Source organism: Felis catus, chromosome A3 (genome assembly GCF_018350175.1).
Source record: "Felis catus isolate Fca126 chromosome A3, F.catus_Fca126_mat1.0, whole genome shotgun sequence".
Classification (NCBI taxonomy): Eukaryota; Metazoa; Chordata; class Mammalia; order Carnivora; family Felidae; genus Felis; species Felis catus.
Genome location: NC_058370.1, coordinates 23913873 through 23938772, shown reverse-complemented (window position 1 = coordinate 23938772; position 24900 = coordinate 23913873). Strand labels below are relative to the sequence as shown.

Genomic DNA, 24900 nt, shown 5'->3' with positions numbered 1-24900 from the left:
AGGCTCTAGAGCTATGAAGGCAGTGCTGTCCAAGCCACAGTTGGGAACTTGATCTCACCAACATGGGCGGGGTGGAGGGGAGGGTTATAAGGTAGGGAGGCACAAATTGAACTTATCAATTCTACTCAAAGCCCCTCAGTGGCTTCCTGGCACCTGTGAGATGACAGCCAGGCTGCTCCAGGTCCCGGGCGCACCTCTTTGCAACCGTGCAGGTCACACTCCGAGACCCTGTCACACTGTTGGCAGAGTGTGCTACACACTGCCCTCCCCCCACCTGCAAGCGACCCAACACGCTGCTCCCACCACTTCATATGCCCACCCCTCCTTCAAAGCTCCTCTGGGACGCCAGGGTGGGAGAGGCGTCCTTCTTCCACACTGCCACAGCACCCTATGCCCTCTCACTCTGGCCCAGAGCAGGTGCAGGGCAGTACCTGGGAGTAGTGATGCTGGACCATGTTTCTGCAGATTACACCTACTTCTACAAGGGCCGGGACTACTGGAAGTTTGACAACCAGAAACTGAGTGTGGAGCCAGGTTATCCACGCAACATCCTACGTGACTGGATGGGCTGCAACCAGAAGGAGGTGGAACGGCGGAAGGAGCGGCGGCTGCCCCAGGACGATGTGGACATCATGGTGACCATCAATGACGTACCAGGCTCTGTGAATGCCGTGGCTGTGGTCATCCCCTGCATCTTGTCCCTCTGCATCCTGGTGCTGGTCTACACCATCTTCCAGTTCAAGAACAAGGCAGGCCCTCAGCCTGTCACCTACTATAAGCGGCCAGTCCAGGAGTGGGTGTGAGCAGCCCAGAGCCCTCTCTGTCCACTCGGTCTGGCCAGCCAGGCCCTTCCTCATCAGGGTCTCAGGGGCAGCTCTGGCCACTGCCCACCGGGGCCAGAAGGGCCCTAGGCCAGGGGTCGTGCAGCTGAAGTGGTAGGTACATTGGCCTAGGCTGAGCATGAGGCAGGGAGTGATGGTGGCTGTGCCCCAGGGTGGGTGTCTGGCAGCCAGTTGCCAGCCTTCTGTCCTGGGTGAACTGCTCCCTACGCAAGGGAATAGGCCAGGCCCCATCAGGAGGCAGGGACCATGCCAGGAGGAGGCCCTGTGGTCACTGCATCCTGTGGTTATCAATGAGGCACCACAGCTCTGTTCCTGGCTGGACCCAGCACCTTCTGTGGAAGCCAGCACTAGCACTCTCAGCCCCCTCTGGGAGATGCCACCAATCCTGGTCCCCCTTTGCCAACACCTGCTGGTCAGATGTCCCCCTGCCCCCACCCCACTGTCCTCCAAGGCTACAAGACCCCTGCTGCCAACATGGCGGGCAACAAGCCCGGGTTTCCGCTGCTGGCATACAGCAGATCCCTCAGGAAACCTGCTCCACATCAGGGTCTCCTTTGAGATCTAGGATTTAGGGTCACATGTTGCAGGCAGTGCTGTGGCCCAGCGGGGTCTGACAAGGACCCAGCTGTCACGTCGTGAATATTTAAATGTCCTGTTACTACTGTTTTAAAAGTCCCATTCTGCAAAGGCTGTTTGAGGCGTTAGGTGAATTAGAGGTGACTATCTTGGTGATGAGGCCAGCGTGGCCGGCCCTTCCCCAGGAGACAAGGACCAAGGTGCTGCTAAGGCCACTCTAGCGCCTAGACACCCCAGGAGCTGGACCTGCTCATGAGGCTAAAGGTCTGGGGCAGGAGCTGATCCCATCTCTGGAGGCTGATCTGAGTTCTGACTATCCTCCACTTCTCTGTCCCTCTCCCCATTCTCCCAGTCCCCAGCCCTGTTGCTTATGGCCTGGGGCTCAGCCTGACTAGCTAGGTGAGGCAGAAATGGCTCCAGGCCAACATTCTCATGGCTTTGGGGGTAATGGGCCCAGGGCAGCCTTCTCAAGTGTTCAGAGCCCACACCCCCAGTTACCCTGAGGCCAACTCAATCTCTCAGCTTGGAAGCAGTGTTTATACAAGCTTGGCCCTTGCTAACCCTGCTCCCTGGGCCCATCTGCCTGCATTGCAGTCCCAATCCTAGGGGCCCATCTTTCACAGTCTCTGGAATTCCTAGGGCTCAGCTTGCCTCACTCCAACCCAGTGGAGGCAGCCCTGTTTGTCACTGAAGAGCCCTAGGCAAGACTAATGGGTTCAGTGATGCCCACTGGCTCTCTGCCAAAGCCAAAAGGTGGTACATCTTCAGGGTGCTGGCAGAGTCTCCGATGCCACTCTGGCCCTCTGGGCCTGCATGGGCCTCGCCCCTACCCTGTGGCCTCTGGGCTTTGGGTTGGCTTAACCTGTAGCAGACAGGGACTACTATTGCCCTGGGAGCTGTCTTGAGCAAAATCTCTCTTGTCCCAGAGGCACCTATGTGGGTCCACTATGTTCCCGGGCATCATCCTTCTGTCTTTTCTCATTTTGACCAAGGGCGGGCTCCCTGGGGTGGGTGGGGAACAACTGCAGAGATATTAGTGATTCATAGGTTTGTATAGTGTTTTATACTTTGCAAAGCACTTTATTAGCTCATACCTGTCCACTCACATGAAACTTGTGTAGGCCCTGGGAAGCCTAGGGTAACTCTCACCGTGCCCTCAAATGAAGCACAGAGAGATTGTTTCTTGCCCAGGCCATCGGGTGGGCTGGCTGGGCCTTGGGTCCCCACCTATGGACCCCTCTAGGGTCCAAGATGAGATCAGAAGTGTCTCTTTTATCCATCTTTTCCTGGCCTCCCTTCTCCCCTTCCCGGTCCCTCTCCACTCCTCAGGTTGGTGCTCTCTCTTTTTGAAAGCTCTAGGCTCCCCAGGCTCCCCATTGGCTCCTGGTACTACCAAGGCCAGCTGAGAAAGAGCAGGAGATGGAGGCAGGCAGCTCAGGCTGCAGATGTGAGGGATGCAGGGCCAGGCCCAGAGAGGGCTCAGCCTGGAGGCTTCCAATCTCGGATTCTCCTGTCTTGTGGTCATCTGTTTGCCCATCACCCCAGGACAGGGCAGACAGACAACGGGGCACTGCACTGGGGACCCCAGAGCCCAGCTTCCCCTCGGCCCGGGGAATATCACAGCATTTCAGTGTCGGTCACATTTTAAACTGATCAGCCTTTGTATAATGTTTTTTAAATCATTTCTAAATAAAACAAAAATACAGAGTGTGTTGTTTTCTTGGGATATAGGAACAAGGATCAGGTTCTGGGAGTGGCCTTAAGAAACTTCTGGGAGAGGGGGAACAGGGTGCTTTGGGGTGTCTGGGAACTGTCCCATGCATCTCATCTACCAGCCCAGCAATCAAATGTCCCCTCTCTCAAAAAGGCTGGCCCCAGAGGCCCAGTGTTACTGGGGTTCCTGGCACACAACCTGATAATGCCTCACTGGGATCCAGGATGGCAGAGCAAGCCCGCCCCTAGGAGAAGTACAGGGAGGGTCACTGTGGCAAGGTCTTCTCCGAAGCCAAGGCACATGGTGCCATAACCGGGGACAAAAGCAACAGCCCGGTTCTTAGCAATAAGGAACAGACGAGAGGAGGTGAGGTCAGCAGTCTTGGGGGCTTACCAGGAGTCCTGGCCTGGTTCTGGAAGCCAGGGCCAGGGAGGGCTGCCCCAGAACCCAGACGGCTGGAGAAGCTGTAGGGTGGGGGTGAGCACGAAGGTTTAAGCTGGTTTGGGTGCAGGCTAAGAAGCGAACAAATTCGGAAGGAACTAGAGGCGAGCCGGTGCCCCATGGCGAGGCTGCCGAAGAGGCCCTGCCGAGACCTCCTTCCAGTCCTCCGTGATCTATCTCCTCGACTCTCCGAGCCTGTCCTGGGCGCCGGGGTTGGAAAAGGACGACAAGAGAGGAACGTAACAGCACAACGACAGTTGGCAGCTGGCAGTAACTGCGGAGGGTGTCGAGTCAGTACCAGGAGGTGCAGGTGATGAGGAAGCGCACATCGTCCAGTGGCCCCCAGGGACTAGGTTCAGGCTGGGGCCGCTCAGGGGCCTCGGGCGCCCCGGGTTGGGGCTGGGGCTGGGCCTGCACGGGCTCTGGGGCGCCCTGGCCGCCGCTCAGCCGAGCACCCATCGTCTGCAAAGAGAAGCCGTTAGATGCGGGTCAGCTGCACGAGACCCGGTCGTCCCGTCCCGCCACGCCCCGGCCCGACCCTCCTCTCTCACCGCGAGAGCCACGGGTCTCCAAGGTCCCAGAGCCGGCGACTGCACTCCGCTGACCTACGTACTTCCGCTGGGAGGAGCCGACGTCGTGACCTCACCGCACGCAGGCCCCGCCCCCTAGCCGCTGCTGCGGGGTTGCGGACCCGACCCCACCCACCAGTAACTGGCCAATGCTGCTCCAACATCGCGGGGCCCCGCCCCGCACACAGCAGGAGACTGAAGGAGCCGCCCCAGCAAGCCACAAAGGACTCATCCAGACGCTTCCTGGCTCCACAGGCACTGTAGCTAAGGGAGGGCGCCTGCCAGTTTTCTGAGAATCTCCATGGCACCTGGCAGCCAGGCCAGCAATCTCCATCCACCTTGGTCAAAGAAGACAAGACTGCCCTGAAGCCAGGTGCTCCAGACCCCTTACAGGTCCTCATTCGGGCCTAGAGGAGAGCTGGAACATTCTCATCTCTTAAAACCCAGAAATAGGAGGCTAAAGTCGCATGGAAAAGGCTAGAACTGCAGTAGAGAGTGCTTCCTCCTCTTGCCCTGGGACAATCATCAACCCCCATCCTGATGATCCCGGGAGGAGGGTGGGAAATTGTGAGACTGGGGGGGGGGGGGGGGGGGGGGGGGGGGGAGGGCTGTGTGTGTGTGTGTGTGTGTGTGTGTGTGTGTGTGTGTGTCCTACCCACTTTCCCCCAGAACAATGCTAGGGAAGGAGGGTTGCAGGTGGAGGCCCCCAAACAACACATTCAAGAATAGCCAGGCTGCCTTTTAATGGGGGTGGTACAGGAAAGAGAGTGGTCAGTCAGGAGCCGTTAAGGCCTGACAGACAGCACAACATGGCAGATGTTTGAAGTAACTGTAGATTCAGGAGATGGGCACAGGTGAAGAGCTGGGCATTCAGCCACTCACTCCCAGTCAGTTCTCTGCCAACTGGCTGCCTGGCTGGGTGGGGCAGAGGGAGCCAAAGTCCAGAGGCAGGAACCCGCAGAACAGCAATGGAAGGTAACTCAGGTGAGGCTAGAGAGAGAAGGAACACTGTCAGTAGGTGCTTCTCAGAGCATACCCCACCCTTTATTCTTAAGATGCTTGCCTCCACCCTCACCCCTTTGTTCCAGCTCAGCCCTGAAGAGCCACATTCAGAGCCCTTTCCAGATTACACTGCTTCCTTGAGTCACAATCCAGTCAGAACTCTCAATGCTTAAAAACTAACAGTAACTCCTTCCCCACTCAACTCAATTTGTTCACTGTTATCAATCACAAACCAGAGCCTCAGAACTCAAGTCCAGCAAACATCAGAGAAGGGAGTAAGGGGATTCACAAGAGAAGGGATGTGCCCCGACCACAAATCCCTCAGTGGCAGGGATGAGGCCAGAACATTCTTCCTGGAGGTAATAAGTACGTATACAAGGGCGCCTCGGTGGCTCAGTCAGTTAAGTGTCTGACTTCAGCTCAGGTCATGATCTCATGGTTTGTGAGTTCGTGCCCCGCATAGGGCTCTGGGCTGACAGCTCAGAGCCTGGAGACTGCTTCGGAATCTGTGTGTCCCCCTCTCTCTGCCCCTCCCCTGCTCATGTTCTGTCTCTCACTCTCTCTCAAAAATAAACATTTAACAAAAGAAAAATTACAGGAGATATAAAATACATGTACAATTATAAAACTAAAGTGCATACTTTAAAAAAAAATTTTTTTTTGTAACATTTATTTTATTTTATTTTTTTTAATTTTTTTTTTTTTTCAACATTTATTTATTTTTGGGACAGAGAGAGACAGAGCATGAACGGGGGAGGGACAGAGAGAGAGGGAGACACAGAAGCGGAAACAGGCTCCAGGCTCTGAGCCATCAGCCCAGAGCCCGACGCGGGGCTCGAACTCCCGGACCGCGAGATCGTGACCTGGCTGAAGTCGGACGCTCAACCGACTGCGCCACCCAGGCGCCCCAACATTTATTTATTTTTGAGACAGAGCATGAACGGGGGAGGGACAGACAGAGAGGGAGACATAGAATCGGAAGCAGGCTCCAGGCTCTGAGCCATCAGCCCAGAGCCCGACATGGGGCTCGAATTCACAGACCGCGAGATCGTGACCTGAGTTGAAGTCGGACACTTAACCAACTGAGCCACCCAGGCGCCCCTAAAGTACATACTTCTAATCAACTACCTAACACCTTCATTACCAGCTCTCATGGGCACCTCAAACTCAACAGGTTCAAAACCAAAGAAGGATAATGAGTTTTGGCTCTTCCTTTCCAGTATCCATTTCTGTTCCTTACCTAACTGCATAAGCAAGAACCACCAAAATACTGACCAGTACTGGTCACTGTGGGCAATTCTGCCTGACTTTAAGAGCAATTTCTGAAGTTTTACCATTAAATACAACATTTGTTGTCGTTTTCTTGGTAGGTACCAATTATCAGATTGCAAAAATTTCTTTCTGTTCTTAGGCTAAAAGGTGTTGTTGTTGTTGTTTTGTCCTTTAATTAAATGATTGTGTATGTACTGCCTTCTTTGTAAGATTCTATGTTCCACAAGGGCAGGGTGGGTATATCTTATTCACCAAGTCACGATTTTCTGGCACGTTCAAAAAAAAGTTACTGAACAAATGACAGGACTACTGTACCACTTTCCTATTCAGACCCTTTCAACTACTCTCTCAATTCTGATTCCCCATCAGAATTACCCAGAGAAACTTATTAAAATAAACCAAACATGGTTGGGTCTCACTCCAGAGTGAATTGGTAACTGGGGGGGTGATGCCAGGAATCTATATTAACAAGCATCCCAACATAGACTAAAGGTCAAAATCACAGGCCTACAGTCAAAACTTCTTGACATGGGAATTGAGGGTCTTTGACACTCTGACAATATTACCTTGCCCTTTCACACTCTCCATACTTTCCCACCTCTGGGTCTGTCTGAAGTGCTTTCCTACTCCATCTCTGCATATTCAAATGTCTACTCATTCCCCTGGGCCCAGACTAAATGATTTGCCCCCGACAAAACCTTCCGGGATACCAGAGAGTTTCACTGGAGCTTCCTGAGCCACCTAAGGCACCTTTTATCTCTTCTTTGAAGGCAGTGAAGAGTTATGTGTGGCCTCTACAACTTCTCGGCTACACTGTGAGCTCCTAGAGGCGGGACACAGGGCTAAGTTGCCTGCCTATCCTACATGGAGCCCTATCGACAGGGCTCAGTGAACATCAGATGAACAAATGAATGAAGAAGGGAGAATGAAGGGTAATTTTGCCTGTTGTAAAGTAGGGGGTCTGTCACTGGGTACTTGCTCTACTATGGGCATATGGGGTTTCTATCCTCATAAAGATTGCTGGGATACTTGGGTGTGGCATGCCTTGAGAAGAATCCTCAACGGGAAAAGGTGAATATCAGCACCTGCTGCTCCTCCAAAGGAAAAAGAGATTCCAGAGCCTCATACCCCAGAACCTCCAGGGTTAGGCCCAAGATCCCACTTTTTTCTTAAACCCACAAAAATCCAAACGATTGTGATTTTGATGCAATCCCCACCCCCAACAAGTCCTTTAGGGTCTCCTTAGTTTCTAAGAGCAACTTCCCCTCCTTCCCTCTGCAAACAGCTCTTTTTGGTCTCAGGCTCTGGGCTGCTGGCTGGGGACACCGACACACAAGCACACACAAACTACAAAACAATGTGGTCAGTGAGAAAATAAGACAGACCAGAGGGAAGCTTTGCCCAGAGAGGGGACACTGAGCTGAGTCTTCAAAGATGGGGATGAGCAGATACTCAGGCAATGCTCACTGGCTGTACCTTGTGACTGCTCAGCAATGCACAGGTGTGCCCTCACACACAAGGACCTACCAGTATGAATGCAGTGTGGACCCATCCTAGGTGGCATCTCCCTCCTCTACCCTCCAAAGGCAGAAGAGAGACCCAGATACCTGTCAATGAGGGAATCCCGCATGCTGGTCGCAATGGTGCTAGGCTGGGCTTCGTTCAGCTTGAAGACACTCTCCACCACTGACAGCTCTGTGCTGGTTGTGTCCAGGCCACAGAAGGCACACCAGTCATTCACCACCATCCCAGCGGCAATTACCTCGCTGCCTCGGTTCACAGTGCCTGCCTGCCAAGGGAGAGCTCAGTGTGGATCATGGCACCAAAAGCCACAGTCCTGCCACTCCCTGGTGAGGACTATCCCCAAACCCCGCTCCTTGACCTGCATCACCAATCGCAAACTGTGACAGATAATAACTCAGATCCTTAATGCTAGGCAAAGGATTTGCCTCAGGAGGAGACAGAGATCAGAGAAAGGAATGCTTACCACAAGGGGGACCTGAAGAAGAGAAGACAGCTCATCTTGGTCTTCAATTGAAGTCTTGGGATGTACCAGTCCTCCCTGATTGCTGAAGACACAGTAGCTTCCTACTAGCACCTGGTCAGCTACTGTCTGTCTGAAGACTTCCACCTTGAGCACATCAGCCAAGATTTCTTCTGTTTCCTGTTAGCCAAAGGCACTGTACTCAGGGCCCAGAACTTCCAGGTCAAGGAACCAGGGGCCCTCCACACCCAGAACCACCCAGGGCTTGGCTCCCTAAGCCCCTCATCCCTCTGCTACCTAGCTGCATATGGAAGCTTCATGCAGAAAAAGCAGGAAATACAGGTTGGAGCAGAGTCTAGACCAGCTATGGAGTCCCTAATAGCTGTGCATGCCCTGAGGAGGCAGGGGCTGGTCTCCACATCACCCTCTTCCCTCTAACCCACACTCAAGAGTTCAATTGTCAATCATCTCTCCTGGTCCTGGTTGCAGGATGGGACGGAGCAGTCTCCCTGATTTTGGAGGATTAATACCCTCCTCAGCTTCTTTCTGGCACTGGTCACACCTCTATTATCACTATTATCACTATTCCAATGAGTGCCTGAAATCTGAGAGCCCAAGTATAAAGAGAAACTACAAGAGACACCCCTAAGTCGTGCCGGACAGGCAAGAACAATGACTAACCACTGACTAGGCGGGTCCTGTGACTCTTGGGCGAAATTGGGCTACCTTACCCTGTCCAGGTCTGGGTGGACCAAGGCCACGTAGTCGTTGCAAGTGGTGACATTGCCCAGGGCTGAGAGCCGCTCCTCCACCCGCCGGATCTGCACTGAGTCTGGGAGGCAGTTGCGAATGTGCTGTAGCTCCTGGTCAGTGGTGTTGTTGGGCACTAGGAGACCATGTCTGTTCCCTAGAGATCCAAATTAGGGGGTGGGGCAAGAATGGACCACAAATACACAAGTAGCCTGCTAAGCTTTGGGGGTTTTAGATACAATCCAGCCCAGTCAGTTTCCCCAGGAAAGCTTTAGGCCCAGACCCCAGCCCACTAACCCATTGCTCCATACAACACCCAGGGACCAGGAGTCCCATTGGGCAGGCCAGAGATAGCCCAGGGATTTGTTCCAACACACCCTGCCCATTTTGCCATCATCAACCAGGGGGGACCAGGACTAACAAGAGGAGCTCTTGGCGTTAGCTATATATTTTGCTACTTGAAAACTGAGGTAACACTACACACCTATCAGAATGGCTAAAATGTTTAAAAGAATGCCAATACCAAATGCTGGCAAAGATACATGGAACAACCAATAGGAGTGTAAATTGGTCAACCACTTCAGATTATTATCTGGCATCACCTACTATATAGAATATCCGCATACCCTGTGCCCAACCAGTCCTCTCCTAGGTATTACACATCCGACAGAAACATGTACATGTGTTCACTAAAAGACATAGCAACCCTATTCATATTAGAACTGAAAACTACCCTAATGCCCACTGTCAACAAAATGGATGAATATAATGTGGTATATTTACACAAAACACAATACGAATGAACAAACTACAATTATATTGTGACAACAATAACTAAACCTCTGCCTGCCTCCACAAGAACACAACTCTTGAACTTCTAAACTCTGAGTTACACCCATTATATATTAAAAAAAAAAAAAAAAAAAAAAAAACCACCAAGCGACAAGTCCAAAGGTCATAGTTAGGGCCAAAGAGTGTTTGGCCTGAATAAGAAAATACTCAGAGGCTAAGGTCATCAGGCTTATGATTTAAAAACAAACAAACAAACAACAAAAAAAAACTCCCATATGACCCCAATGAATAGAACTAGAAATAAGGGGTGACAGTAAAGGGAGACAGATCCAGTTCAAATAAAGGACCAATGGCCAGACTCAACAGTGCTGAGAAGTAGGGGAGTGGGACAGGGATGCCACTCAGAGACATGGTAAAGCCAATTTAAGACTTAAATGGATAATGAACAAGATGACCCAGAATCTTAGCTTGTCATTTTGTAGAGGTAGAACTGGATCCTCAGAAAGAGGAAGCAACTTGCCCAGAGTCAGTGGCAAGGGAGAGAGGACATTTCCATCTTCCCTCCCAGGTGTGGAGGGAAGGTGTGGTACTTGGTGAGTCACTTGGGTTCCTTGAATCTTGGCTTCATCATTAGTCAGATTAGGCCAATAAGGCCTGCCTGCCAGGGTCTTCGTGAAGAAGGATTGAAATCAAGTTTAAGAGTGAAAGCACTTAATGTTATTTGTTTTCCTATGATCCAGAAGCTTTTGCCAGTGATAGTCCCTGATCTGAAAGCACTTAAAAACAGGGTCCGGCACAGGCCAGAGAGATTCTCTAGTTTCTGGAGATAATGGATGAAAGCCGGAAAATCCAAGGGTCACTAGAAGTCCCCTCCAAGGCTACAATTAAAGGCTCTGGGAGGATCCACTCCCTCGCTCAGCGTCTGGCTTACCCACACACATGCGCCCGATGATGCGGCAGCCAGCGATGGACGCGTGCACCACGGGGATGGTATCGGCGAGCTCGCCCTCGAACACACTGTAGGGATGTGGATTCAGTGGTTAAGGAGCTGAGGGGTCTGAGTCCCCGACTCCCAGCACCCTCTCAGCCATCCAGCCACCCCACTGCCAGCAGACACCGGAGCTCCCGCCGCACCTGTAGAAGTTCTCCGACCCTCCGATGGCCACCAGGCAGTAGGTGTTGGTGAGTTTGGCAAAGCAGCCGATCTCACAGTTGTTCTCGAAAGACGCTCGGACCGCCATGAGGCCTAAGGGCTGCGGGACCGGGAGTTCAGGGCCAACGAATCCTCTCCCGGCCGTGGGTCCGGGTCTCCCGGCCTCAGCCCTTCAGGGCTCGCCGCGACCGCGCCCCTCTTGGCCCCTCAAATCTCAGGTCCCGCCCACTGGACCCCTCTAGACTGTCTAGCCCGGAATCCTCCGACTACCACTCAAGACGCGGGGAGCCCAGAACTGTCCCTTCCGGCGTCCCTCCACACCCGCTCACCAAACGACAGCAGCCCCCGCACGCTTCAAGCTTCCACTCGGCCCTAGGTAGGTTTCCGTTTCCGCCTCAGCCCAGGGAGACTTCCGGGAGAGCTGAGTGCCCCCGCTTACGCAGGCCGCCACCGTAGCTCCACCCTCTGGGAGGAGTCTATGGTTGCAAGTGTTCCGGTCTGGACCCCACGTGGCCCCGCCCCACGCATGCTCTCATCCAATCATTCCTTCATTCATTTATTCAGGCGCTTTTTAGGAGGTACCATTGACCGAGACCTGTGGCTGGTTGGATGCGAGGCATAAGAGAGGAGGAGCCAGCGATGTCTCGAAGGAGACGAGTGGATGATGGAAGTATTTACTGAAGTAAAGCCTAAGGAGAAAGAGTAGGTGTGGGGAAAGTGACATGCCGAGTGTTAGATTTGGGACAGACGTCCAGGCCAAGTCTGGAGCCCAGGGAAGAGTGAAGGGCTGAGATTTGGTGCTGAAGCCTGGGGTGGATGAGTCACCCACGGAGGCGTCCAGTAGGGAGAAATGAGACCAGGACAAAGGTCGGAGAAGGAGACGTGGCCAAGAAGTAGAAGAAACCAGTCTGAAGAAGGTATTGGAGAGAGGGAAGAATGGATGAAACCGGGTCTTAGGGAGGGTCCAGATGGGCAGTGGTGTGGATGCTGACTGGCTTCCACTATGCATGTCCTTGGTCACTCACTCAGGACCCACTATGTCCTCGAGATAGATGGTAGCACTCAAGGGACCTGCTCTCATGGATGAGATGAACTTGACCTACATTTTGTAGAGTCTACACAAGCCCCAAAGCCTCTCAGAATGGTACAATGAGGGTAGAGGGGGCTTGGAGCCCTGTCCTCCCCTCAGCCCTTCTGCAAACATCCGTCTCCCTCAGGGAGCCCTCCACAATTGGCCTGAATGGTCAGTTGGCTCTTCCCCAGCCCTCAACGTGAAGTTCCACAACTCCACCTTTCTCAGGACACACCAGGCTGCTGCTGGGTCATAGCATGTCTGCCTTTATTGATTTGTATTGTGTAAACTGTCCCAGGCAGGTGGTAAGCTCAGGAAAAGACGAAAAACCTATCAGAGCCTATGCTTCTGTGTGTGTGTGTGTGTGTGTGTGTGTGTGTGTGTGTGTGTCAGAGTCTGAGTATCCACACCCTCTATATCCTCCCCAGTTCATCTCAGACCCACTCATCCTGTCCTGTCCTTGGCCTCTCTTCACCTGCTTCCCTCTACCAGGAATTCCTTTTCTCCTCCATCTGTCCAATCCTCCCCATCCTTCAAAGGCTGACTCAAAGTCTGCCTCCTTTGAAACTTTCCTCACCACTCCACTGTCACCACCCCCTGCCACTGATTCCTTGAGTTAGATACAGCTCTGTCTTGCCTGCCATTGGTTTATGTATTTATCCTTATCTCCCAGGGCCTGAGTCTGATTCACTTGTCAGCCCTGTGGTAGGTACACAGCTTGGGCCAAAGAAGATACTGGTTGCTGTGTGCATACCTATGTGTGTGTGTGTATGGTGTGTGTATGTGGTTATGTGCATGTTTATTGTCTGTGGATCCTGAGGGGTCTACAGTGTGCACTGAATGCATATATTTTGTTTCGCTACTCATTTAGCCATATTACATTTATTGAGTACCTGTAACTAGAATTCTGAGTGTTTGGGTTTATCACATGGACCTTTGTTTACTTACTGAGTGTCAATGGGTATTCAGTTTGTGGGTATGAACCCTGTCAGGGTGTTGTGTGTGTTGTACAGGCATTTGGGGCATCTCTGTGATGTGTGTGTTTTGTGTGCATGGGGACATGTGAACTGTTGATAATGGTGTGTCATGTCTGTGCAAAAACACAGTCTTAAGCATTAGGGACACGGGTTTGGGCCCCAGCTCTGCTACTGGTTCCACTTGGATCTGATTCCAAGCAAGTCATCAAACTCTCTGGGCCTCAGCTTCCACATTTATAAAATAGGGAAGATAGTACCTATGATCCTAGAAATGTATACCTGCTAGAGGTCTATCTTGTAGAATGTTGTGAGGATGAAGGATGAGAATTAACCTGTGTAAGGCACCCAGCACAGTGGCAAATGGCAGGTACTGTGGTTTCTATTTTCGTGTGTGTGTGTGTGTGTGTGTGTGTGTGTGTGTGTGTGTGTGTGTAAACAAGAATTCTGAACTCAGTGAGTGTCTAACTTCAGCTTCTAGACACCCTCTGCTCCCCATGCAGCCCTGCTGGAGAACCCCAAAGTCTGGAACCTGAGTAAATCTAGAATCCAAGTAGATGGAGGAAGGACATGTCCTTCCTGGGAGCAGGACTAGGACTCAAAGCGGCTTCGGAGAAGTTTGAACTTGGACTTGTTGTACTTAGTGATGAGGTCCAGTTTGCTGTGGCCCAAGGTCAGCCGCTTCTCATCCCCTGACAGGCCATTGCTACTGCCATTGTGATGGCCACCTGTGGGGCCCCCAGGGAGGCCAGGGTCAGGTCCTTGCCTGGTGCCCTGCAATTGATGATACTTGGTAATGAGGTCCAGCTTGCTGTGGCCCAGGGTCAGCCTATTCTCATCCCCAGAGCCCACTCCAGCCTTTCGAGCAGGGCTTGGTCTGGGGAGACCACTGGGCCCAGGCCCCTCACCCCGGAATGGGCCAAACTTTGTGATGAGGTCCAGCTGGCTGTGGCCCAGGGTCTGTCGTCGCTCATCAAGACTTTGCTTGTCAGCCCTGGCTGAGGAGTTGGCTTCAGGGGGCACTCTGGAGCCCCCAGCCTTGGGGTACTGTACCAGGAGGTCCAATTGGCTGTGGCTGTGGTTTGAGGACAGCCTCTTGTCCTCTGGAATTTGATTGCCAGGTCTGGGGGAACCTGACTCAGGGGTACCCCCAGCACCCTGGGTCTGGGGCAGGAGATCCAGCTGGTTATATCTCTGGTTTGGGGACAACCGCCTGTCCTCTGGAGCCTGCTCTCCAGGCCAGAAGGAGTTCAAGCTGGGGTCAACCCCAGAATCAGGGCCTCCAGCTTCTCTGGCTCTGGGGAAGGGGACAAGGAGATCCAACTGGCCATGGCTCTGATTCAGAGACACCTTCTTCTCCTCCACTGTCTCCAGGGCTGTGCTAGGTACCCAGCGACTTCGTTGGGGACTAGACTCCTGGCTTCTCAGAAGCCCATTCTCTGGGAGCCGGGATAGGGCTGAAACACCCTGGGGGAAGGGGAGGAGGGGGCGTTGGCGGGCAAGCATAGGTGACCCCACTGCCAGGGTCAAGGGGCTGGCACCATTGTGGTTGAGGGCAGGGGAGGACTGGGACCATGGGGACACCCCCAACTTGCCTAGATTGGACCTGTAGGGCCCTGGCAGGGAGCCATGGTTAGGGTCAGACAGCTGGCGCTTCAGAGAGGGCTGGCCACTGGCCCCGCGGCAGGCAGGGCCCAGGGATGAGGACCCCATACCCGTGTCACTGCAGCCACCGCCTCCTGGTGGACTGAGGTAAGAGGAGTGGTCCATTAGAGGTGAACGTTTGATGCTGCTAAGGCTGGTGCTGGAGGGTGAGGAGGATGCAGGGCTCAACACACTGGGCCGGAAGCCCAGGGCCACTGTGGGACGACACAGTGCCCTGGGAGATACGGGACCCTCACCACCGCAAAAGCCCTCCACAGGCCGAGACTCGGCATACAGACAGCGGAACTCCCGGTCAAAGTCTTCCACGATGCGGCCCCTCAGCTGCAGCACCATGCTAGTGTGGGCCTGGCTGCAAAGCCAGGTGAAGCTGGGAACAGAGGGTCAAGGTCAGAAGGAAAAGTGCAGGAGCCTGGGGCTGGGGAGGGAGTCATAACCAGGTGAACATACCAAGACAACTCCACCACCATTAGGACCCACGTGAGGCGACAGAGCTCTGACTTCAGAGTCTGTGCTAGTCCTAACTCAGCTTAGAGGACTTGGGCACATGGTTTCCCATCTCAGGGTCTCAACTTCCCCATCTGTAAAATGGACTGGGGACGAGAGTCCCTGGAGTCCCTCCAGTTCTGAGGTGCAATATGCCAAAGGCATTAAAGTAATCCTTCCACAGAGTGAGCTCCTCCAGGGCCCAGTGGGGGGCTGTCTTCCCCCCCCCACTATGCCCTGAGGCCTGCACAGTGCCTGGCACTTGGTAGCCGTCAAGTCCATGTTGCAAGGTTGGGTGGATGATGGTAAATTCAAGCTGCCAGATCCCAGGTGCCCTCACCAGCCGGTGGCACAGCCCCCCGCCCCTCTCTCCCCTGTTCCCTGTGCTCACCTGTAGCTGCCTGCCACCACCTGCTCACAGTCGATGATAACAAACTTCTCCAGGGCCTGCCCCGTGAAGCGGCGGCCGGCCTTGCTGCAGTATGTGTCCCCACATGTGCTCCGCACACGCATGTTCTGGGCCGAGGAGGGAGGTAGGTTGGGTGGTGACCTTGAGAGAATGGGGCTCAAGCCACGTCTAAATCCCTTGCAGTCTCTAACCTTAAGCAGCTAAGGAAAGTCAGGTCGCCCACTCCCATTCACCCCCCCCCCCACATGCTTACTGACCCTTCTGCCCTCCCTGACTCCCCACCCCACCCCCTGGTTACCGCCCCTGTCCCTCACTGACCGGCAGGTGCCCCCCGTTGAGGTCCATCTTGTAGCACATCTCCAGGAAGTGCCTTAGGTGCTCCTGAGCCAAAAGCAGGTAGACAGGGACGCCACGCCGGCTCGAGGCCTCCATGAGGTCACACAGAAGCTCCATGTCCGTGAATATATCCATCACGACAGCTACCACCTGGAGGACATAGGGAGAATTTCAGCCCTGCCTGGGATATTGCCCAGCCCAGGGGTGGGGGCTGAGGTCCCAGGAAAAGAGAACTGGGCTTAAAAGCAGGAGGCCAGAGCCTTTGAGAACATCTGGACTGGAAGGGCTTTTAGCAACAACCTAGCTCAGAGGTTCTTAACTTAGACTCAGCGGGCGTTCCACTGTCTTGAATGCCCAAAATATGTTTGAAAGCTTCGGTGTGCATATTTCTGGGGACAGAGGGTTTATCTGTCATGGGCTTCTCAAAGATGTCTGTGAGGAGACCTAGGTCAAGAGTAGGGAAGGAGTCAGGAGCAGATACTAGACCCCAATTCCCAGTGCAGGCCCTCATGCTCTCCCACTAGCTCCAGCCCTAGTGCTGTCAAAGTTTCCCTCCTCAAGAATTAGAGCTGCAGGCCAGTTATTGGGGGCTTGGGCCATTGGCCAGACCTGCCTCAGTTTCCCTACAAAGCTACAGAGGTCTAGTGTGGTATCTTATACCCACAGACTCCCTCACTTCCACCCACGCCAAGTGAGACCAAGTTTTCTGCTCAGTTGAGGGACTGGGGCTTGTGGTCTCCTCATCTAATGGACTGCCTCACAGAAGCCCTGAAAACCCCCTCACACCATCAAGCCCCCAACTGCCCCTTCTTCCCTTTGCATATATCTGCTGTGAGAACCACCTTTGTCATCCAGGCTGAGGCAAGAGGTGCAAAGCACTGCAGCTCTGGAGCCGGACAGAACCGGGTTCAAATCTGCGCTCTGCTACTTCCTAGTGATACAGCCTTGGGCAAGTTTCTTCACCTCTGCGAGCCTCAATTTCCTCGTCTGTTAAATGAAGATAATGATAGCTACATCTCATAGTTATGAGGAATTCAATGTGAAAATACTCAACACACAACAGAAGCTCAATAAATGTTCCTTTCCTGCTTAACAAACAAGGACATTGGCCCACAGGAAAAGGAAGCCCTTCCCAAGGTCACTCTGAGAGTCAGTGACAGCCCAGAGTGGAAGCCTGGCTCCTGGCCCAGAGGTGGAGGGTCTAGATGAGGATGAGGAGGCAAGTGCTGGAGGGTGCCCTAGTCCACGGCACAGGCCTGGCTGAGGGTGGGGGGAACAAGGTCAGGTAAGAAAGATCAAAGGGGCAGGGGTGACAACAGCAGCCACCTCACTAATAACCCCATTCCCAGTGCTAATCAGGCCCGGCCCTCCCCTGCCTCGGGCACAGGCAGGTTTGCCAAGGAGGCTCTGGAGGCACCTGGGAGATTCCAGCTTGCTGGCTCCTGATCTCTGCAGCAGGCTGCACCCCCAGACAAAGACACTGAGTCTAACCCACCTCAAATCCTTCGTGGGGTCATCTGATCCATTCCCCTGCCTCCTGAGTCGGAGGTCAGGGCTCAGGAATGAAGCTATGTTAGTCTGTGGCTGGAGCCTTCCCAGATACTGACCATGGGACCTGCTCTCCTCCCCCTCTTCTTTGTCCTGAGCCCCAGCTCCCCATCTCTGAGCCCAGAAGCCCCCACCCCTCTTCCCTTTTGGTGCAGAACTATCATCCTGGCCCTCAAATGCCATGCTGAGGCCCAGGCACCAGTGCCTTCTTCCCTGTTTCAGGCCCAGCTGGAGATGCAGTATATGAGGGGTGAGGTGCAGCTGGGGATGTGCACCAGGAGGCAGGGCCAAGCCTGGGTCCAGGGCCTGAGTCGGGGCCCCTTTCTCTCCCCCTGAGCTCTATTTCACCAACTGACTGGACCTTCCTGAGCAAGTGCCAGCCCCTCTCTGGCCTCAGTTTCCTCCTCCACAAGTCAAGGGGGTGACTCAAATGTTCATCAAGGTTGGACTTCTTAGTTTGGGAGCATAAACTCTCCAAGAATCTGATGAAGGCCATGGACTCTCTCCCAAGAAAGATGCAGAGAGGATCCCTCCTAGCAATATGCCCAATTTTGCCTGCATTTTTAGGGTGTCTGGTGAGTAATGCTCTTGAGTGTCAAGGGATTACCAAGGTAAATAAAACACATGCCCACCCTCTAGGAGCTGGTGATCTGATAGAGGCCAGAGGTTCTAGTCCCAGTACTGCCCCTAAGCTGCTTTATATGGCCTTGGGTTGGTCCCTTTCCCTCCCTGGGTCTCAGTTTACACATCTGTGGAATGAATGTCTGAAGATATAAGGCCCTTACCGTGCGGGCCTGGCTGATGAGAAAACGCAGAAGGTCCTTGATGTTCTTGGCCTTGTCCCGCTGGAAGTGGACCACGGCCTGGGTGGGGCTGAAGCCTGTGGCCTGCGGAACCTCAGGCCAGCCCAAGTCCAGGTCCGGGGGGTCTATGTCAGAGGCCATGGGGAAGTAAGTGCCTGAGGTGATTTCAGAGAGCAAGCTGAGGCGGTCAGGCCCTGAGGCCTCCAGTCCCTGGGCCTCGCTGAGCTCAGGGCCCCCATGCACATGGCTGGTCATGTAGTCCACGTCCAGAGCACTCAGGAAGGGCAGCTCCCGCTCCTCGGAGATGACCCGCAGGTAGGCGGCCTCGCCTCGCTCCAGGAGGGCGTCGGCCGCCAGCCGGGCAGCCTCACTGTGCTGGAGCACCAGCGGTGAGGCCTCCCGCCACCACGGCCGCTTCAGCTCCTCCACCCGGCCCCGCAGGGGTCCCGCCATGCCCTGGGCCCCCAAGTCCCCAGGCCCTAGGCCTCCGAACATTCCTGCCCACCTGGCTGCCCTCACCCTCCAGTAGGTTCCATGGCCTGCACTCTGGGCCGGCTGCAGCAGGAAGAAGATACCAATAGAACCACCTCCTGCCTGCCTGCCCCGTATGTGCCAGGGCCCCCAACACGTTGCCACCCTAAATCAGAGCCATGCTCCGCCCCATTGCCCCTGGCCTCTGGAACCTGTTGGGTCAGCCTCACCTGTCTGCCTGCTGTTGAGACTCGCCCGCTCAGGGAAATGGCAGTGCCAGGCCCTTAGCACGCACTCCTGCCCACCCCCACCCTGGCACCACCCCACCTTCACCTGCCCCAGCCCCACCAGGCTCCCAGCAAGTTTCCTCCAAACCCTGACCTTCCAGAGCCCCCATAGAGGTTGGATTATGGTCCAGAGGGGCCCAGTCCTGTTCAGACACACACATGCACAACACACACACATACACTCGCGCACACACACACACCAGGGTGGATAAATGACTCAAGATACCAAGATAAAGACGTGAACACACAAGTAGATAGGCTGACATGTCATATGCAGACCATACGTTTCGATCAAACCCATGTGAACTGACCCAAATGTTAATTCGGAGACAAGCCATAACCCTAAACATACCACGGTGGATATCACAAGCCTTGGCACACCTTGCATACAGGCCCTAAATAAGAACTGAAGAGGGCGTCACACAGAACTGTCAAGGACATCAGCACCTATCTGTCCCCCATCTGGGCCCATCTGCTCCCATGATGGCTCTGCCGCTCTCTACCTCCCTAAGTGTGACACTCGCAGTCCACTGCCCACCCCCCACCCTGGCTCTGAGTCCATCCTCCAAGGATTTCCAGCAGTGGCTTTTACCCTAGTCCCCAGGAACAGCTGGGGAGTGTTAAAATGCAGATCCCCAGGATTCACCCATCTGAGATCCAAATCCAGAAAATCTGAGTAAACCTCTGAAGCCTGCTTTTTTACAAGTACCCTGGTGCACCTGGGACGGTGGACCCAGGCCCACCCCTGAGAAATGCTGTTCCACATGACTTGGCCTGGCATGGGCCACACCACATTCTTCCTCCCCACCTCAGGGGCTGCGTATTAAATGGCTCATAAGAAAGGTTGTTTTAGAGGAATGGGGGCACACTGCAAGGTCAGGAGGCAAACAGAGCAGGCAAGTTTCTGTTCTCTGCCCCTAACAAGGGCCACAGTCCCAGAGTCCTCAGTAGCATGAGTAAGAGGCTTTGCTCTGGAGAAGAGGGGACAGTAGATGGCAGTTAGTTAGGGAGGCAGGCCAGGCAGAAGTGGTCACAACAGTGCACAGTGCCAACTCATGGTGCTACCCTTCTAAGGTGGGATGAGGTCCAATGAGGATGGCCTGGACAACAGGAAACCTAACATCACGTCTCACAACCCAGTATAATACTGATTTCACTTGCTTTATCTGGTCTGTGATCATGTTCAGACCAGACACAGGTCCTTCTATGTCCACGAGGCTTCACACAAGGCCTAACACATTCATGGCAGGGAGCAGAGGGATCTAGGGGTTCCCATGTTGAGCTGGGCCCTGGGACCCAAGATGAATGGGACTGGGGCTTTGTCTTTGAGGATCCTAGAAGTGAGGGGCCCAGGGGTCACGGTAAGGCCAAGAGGTGAGATACTGGGCCATTCCATCCCATTCCAGAGGCAGGGGCAGACACTGGAACACCAGATGCTCTAAGGAGGTCCTTCACCGGGGGTGGGGGTGGGGGATTACGTGAACGGTAAGAGATTGGGTAAACAGAGCCAGACCGTGGGAGGGTAATGAGCTGTAGGGGTATCCGGGAGGCAGGGCCCTCATTAGGGCCTTATCTCCAGATTTGTTTGCGGGTAGAAGTGGGCCCTTATCTGGGCTGGAGAACTGTTCCTGAGAGGGGAGACAGGGTGTTTCTGTGTTGCTGGGTTCCTGTGTTTATCCCTCAATGTTTACACATCTATCTGATGATACATATTGTTGGCTATTTTTATAAAAACTATTTTTAATTGTGGAAAAAGACTTATAAAGTTTACCATCTTAACCATTTTTAAGTATACAGTTCAGTGGCATTAAGTACATTCATGTTGTTGTGCAACAATCACCACCATCCATCTCCAGAACTTTTTCATCTTCCCCAGTTGAAACTATGTACCCTTAATTAAACACCAACTCCCCATTCCCTCCTCTCCTCCAGCCTCTGGTAACCACCACTATTTCTTTTCTTTTCCTTTTTTTAATGTTATTTTTGAGAGAGAAAGAGAGAGAGTGAGCAGGGGAGGAGCAGAGAGAGGGGGACTAGAGGATCCCAAGCAGACTCTGTGCTGACAGCAGAGAGCCCAATGTGGGATTCAAACCCACGAACTGTGAGATCATGACCTGAGCCGAAGTTGGACACTTAACTGAGTCACCCAGGTGCCCCACCACCACCCTACTTTCTGACTCAATGAATATGGCTACTCTAAGCATCTCATCTCAGTGGAATCAAACAGTATTTGTCCTTTTGTGACTGGCATATTTCACTTAGCATAAAGTCCTCAAGGTTCATCCATGTTGTAGCACATGTCAGAATTTCCTTCCTTTTTAAGGCTAAATAATAGTCCACTGTGTGTATATACCACGTTGTTTATCCATTCAACCACTGATGGATACTTGGGTTGTTTCCACCTTTTGGCTATTGTGAATAATGCTCTTTAAACACGGGTGTACAAATTTGGCTCTAGAGTTTTGTGTATTTCCCTCCATGCTGATGTTAGATTCTTTTTTAAACCCAGCCCCATTCATCTTGGGTCCCAGGGCCCAGCTCCACATGGGAACCCCTAAATCCCTCTGCCCCCTGCCATGAATGTGTTAGGCCCTGTGTGAAGTTTTGTGGACATAGAAGGACCTGTGTCTGGCCTGAACATGATCACAGACCAGATGAAACGAGTGAAATCAGTATGCTCAACATGGGGCTTGATCTCGCAACCCTGAGATCAGGAGTAATGTGCTTTTAGACTGAGCCAACAAGGCACGATTCTATTTCTGTAATTAAAAAAAAAAAAAAAACCCAACACTGAATATCAGTAATTTCATATGGTTCAACTCAATATATATACACATGCCCATGCATAGCTGTACCTGTGCATGTAATGTACATGTACATGCTATCTGCTTTGTTTGTATGTCTGCTTGGCTGTCTTTAAATATCTAGCCATATGTCAGTGTGCATTTACCTGTGTCTGCATGTGTGTATGTATATTTGTGTGATGTTTGGGTGAAGATCTGTTTGTGTGCATAAGTGACTGTGCAGCGGGGGAGGTCTTTGACCCTAACTCTGCAGTGTGGTACTGGGTGCATGCACAGGGAGGTCAAGTGAGCGGGGCAGAGACAGGAAGACAATGAATTGAAGTGAAAAGGGCTCCAAGGTATCCCTGACACGCTGATAATGAAAGCGTGTAAGTCAAATCAAATCCCCTAGGTGGCAAGACTAGCCCCTCCCATTGGATTGAATGGGTAGAGGGCAACCAGAGGGTAGACAGGTATATCCTGGCCTCAGGGCTGGGCCTGGGCTGGAGACCCAGAGTGGTAGGAGCCATACGGATAGCAAAGCTTGGACCCTGGCGGCAGTGTGTTGGCACAGGCCCCTTAATAACCGTTATTAAAGGGAAGAAAAATATTTTCCTGTCCCGGGGACGTGTCAGGCGCCTGCCTGGCATCATTCTGCCATCCTGGGGGCCACTTCACCTTGTCTGTGGTCTTTTATAAGCCAGGTGGCGCCTGGGCAGATGACTGTCATGTGGGGATGGTTGGAGCCCATCAGATGCAGGCTGCTCGGATGCCAGCACTGCCGCATACCTTTTATGTGGCACTTCTGGGGGGGGGGGGGTGTGTGTGACAGTATTCCTGGGAGGAGCAGAAAGTAGGAGAGCCAGGCTGTGCCCAAATCCCTTGCATCAAGGCAAAGTGACCTAAGAGCCAGAGACACAGGAACAAGCGGTGAAGATATAAAAGGGTGAGAAAGACTCCAAGATGTGCAGAATGACATTCCGGGCTGGAGGGCTAGAGGGGCACGGGCATGGCTACTGAAGGAAGATGGGGGGCTGTGGTGCAGGGAAAGGGCTGCCAGAAAGGCCTCTGGAGCCACACTCTGAAGAGGGCCTTGCTGAATTGCTGGCTCTCATTGTCCAGACGATGGCGAAAGGTTGGCAAGATTTCTAGAGTGGTATTTTAGGATGACTTACGAAACAGCCCCCCCAGGGGGAGAGTGGCCCAAAGCACCAGACTCGCAGGAACAACCCACATGGGTGTGGTTCACTGTTCTTGAGCACCACACGGGCCTTCAGGAGGTCCCACTCGCTCTGGCACTTAATGAGCAAATGGAACAATCACAACTCTGAGCTACAGTGGTTTAATCTGTAAAATGGGACCAACATCACCTCCTTCACCAGGTTTTTGTGAGGAATAAGTGGGCTATTCTTTTATTAAGTTTATTTATTTCTTTTAAGAAAGAGACAGTGCAAGTGGGGGAGGGGCAGAGAGAGAGGGAGAGAGAGAATTCCAAGCAGGTTCCGCACTGCCAGCGCAGAGCCCAATGTGGGGCTCAAACCCACGAAGCTGTGAGATGACCTGAGCAAAAACCAAGAGCCAGACGCTTAACCAACTGAGCTACCCAGGCCCCCCATAAATGGGCTATTTTATGGCAAGTGCCTGACCAAGAGGAGGAATAGTAGTTTAGTACATGCTGGATTCTAGAGCTTTCTCAGGCCATGAAAGGGCAGGGGCTCAAGTAGAGGCCTGAAGCAGCCACTGGGAAGCTACTTTGGTCCATCTCAGACCCCTTCTAGACCAAAGGCTGGCTCTGAATGTGAACATGGCCCTCTGGCCACGTCAGTGGAGTGTGGCTCTGAGATTTGGCCTCTTATTCCAGCTCACAGGAGACAAGGTCCTCTCTTCACCCTCCATACACAGATAAGCATTCTGGCAGGCAGATCACAAGAACGAGAATTTGGGCATTCTGTTTTGTAAAGGTGGCCGAGTCTGGGGTCTAGACTACAGACACTGTGATGATGGTGTCTCCCTTCCCTCAACTTCCCACAACCCACTCATCCACCTTATCCCATCCAGTTGTAGACTTGTTCTCACCGTTTCTGTAAGGGGAGGGAATTCCTACTCTACTTTCCAGGAGGAGAAGTAGGAGAGGACTGCCCTCTCTTTTCTCTTCACTCACTCTTCCTCTCCAAGGAAGGAATGGCTAGTCTGATTGGTGGCTTAGAAGGAGCTGGACTCCAATCTTTTGCCCTGCCCCCACCCTCCCTCCCTCTCTTTTTCTTTGGTTCTGCTGTAGGCAAAGGTAGCATATTCTTCATTCACCTGCATGGCAAACTTCCAGAGGAGGTTCTGCCCCTATAATGGGGAGGAAGAGGTCTGCTCTTTCTGGGGGTAAAGGTGAGTAAGTTTAGTTTTAGGATATTAACAAGCCCATTTGGCCAGAGTGAAAGCTACATTCTCCAATCAGCTTTGTCAGAAATACTGGTGTAACCACTGTTTTCATATCTCTTAGGTCTTTTTTTTTTTAATTTTTAAATGTTTATTTACTTTTGAGAGAGAGAGATAGGGAGCATGAGCAGGTGAGGGGACAGAGGATCTGATGCGGGCTCTGATTGACAACACCGAGTTCGATATGGGGACTGAATTCACAAACCGTAAGACCATGATCTGAGCCAAAGTCGGACGTTTAACCGACTGAGCCACCCAGGTGCCCCTGTCTCTTAGGTCTTGTTTCTCAATTCGTTTTCAACTTGGGAGAGGAAGAAAGAGATATTATCTAATGACCTCTTAAGCCCCCAGCATTGTTGGTCTCGCCACCTCACCCTCCCTGTCATATCCCATCACTCCTCTCCTCTGTCCGTCCAGTTCACCCAACATGTATTTAATGCATCCTTTAAGCCAACACTGTGGGCTCAACGATGAGTAAGACTCGGTCTCTGCCTTGGAGGAATTCATAGTTTAGTGGGGAAGGCAGACTCATAAATAATTATAA

At 52.9% G+C, this 24900-nt stretch overlaps 5 protein-coding genes across 9 annotated transcripts in view; 1 reads left to right on the top strand and 4 right to left on the bottom strand.

Annotated features, from left to right (window-relative positions):
* The window catches only part of MMP24 (matrix metallopeptidase 24), a 45021-nt gene extending 41896 nt beyond the window's left edge, over nucleotides 1-3125 (top strand). For both annotated transcript variants that reach the window (XM_023251672.2, XM_045053710.1), the window contains exon 9: nucleotides 466-3125. In XM_023251672.2, the coding sequence (XP_023107440.2) occupies nucleotides 466-803 (338 nt within the window). In that variant the 3' untranslated portion in view covers nucleotides 804-3125. The remainder of the gene's footprint in view (nucleotides 1-465) is intronic.
* The window catches only part of EDEM2 (ER degradation enhancing alpha-mannosidase like protein 2), a 127358-nt gene extending 123693 nt beyond the window's left edge, over nucleotides 1-3665 (bottom strand). For all 4 annotated transcript variants that reach the window (XM_019826610.3, XM_023251304.2, XM_023251305.2 and 1 more), the window contains exon 1: nucleotides 3526-3665. The gene's annotated coding sequence lies outside the window, so the exon portion shown is untranslated. The remainder of the gene's footprint in view (nucleotides 1-3525) is intronic.
* On the bottom strand, nucleotides 3056-4647 carry MMP24OS (MMP24 opposite strand). Its single transcript, XM_023251306.2, has 2 exons — nucleotides 4125-4647; nucleotides 3056-4035 (listed from the first exon to the last, which is right to left on the bottom strand). Exon 2 carries the CDS (start codon nucleotides 4030-4032, stop codon nucleotides 3865-3867), a length of 168 nt encoding a protein of 55 aa, XP_023107074.1. The 5' UTR covers nucleotides 4033-4035; nucleotides 4125-4647; the 3' UTR covers nucleotides 3056-3864.
* A 213-nt stretch (nucleotides 4648-4860) lies between these two features.
* EIF6 (eukaryotic translation initiation factor 6) lies at nucleotides 4861-11579 on the bottom strand. Its single transcript, XM_006929821.4, has 7 exons — nucleotides 11425-11579; nucleotides 11077-11195; nucleotides 10874-10959; nucleotides 9132-9307; nucleotides 8404-8580; nucleotides 8024-8205; nucleotides 4861-5132 (listed from the first exon to the last, which is right to left on the bottom strand). The coding sequence occupies exons 2-7, from the start codon at nucleotides 11181-11183 to the stop codon at nucleotides 5123-5125; spliced, it is 738 nt and encodes a 245-aa protein (XP_006929883.1). The 5' UTR covers nucleotides 11184-11195; nucleotides 11425-11579; the 3' UTR covers nucleotides 4861-5122.
* An 834-nt stretch (nucleotides 11580-12413) lies between these two features.
* On the bottom strand, nucleotides 12414-19641 carry FAM83C (family with sequence similarity 83 member C). Its single transcript, XM_003983583.4, has 4 exons — nucleotides 18368-19641; nucleotides 16017-16184; nucleotides 15681-15805; nucleotides 12414-15173 (listed from the first exon to the last, which is right to left on the bottom strand). Exons 1-4 carry the CDS (start codon nucleotides 18878-18880, stop codon nucleotides 13733-13735), a joined length of 2247 nt encoding a protein of 748 aa, XP_003983632.1. The 5' UTR covers nucleotides 18881-19641; the 3' UTR covers nucleotides 12414-13732.
* Between the last annotated feature and the right edge of the window lie 5259 nt (nucleotides 19642-24900).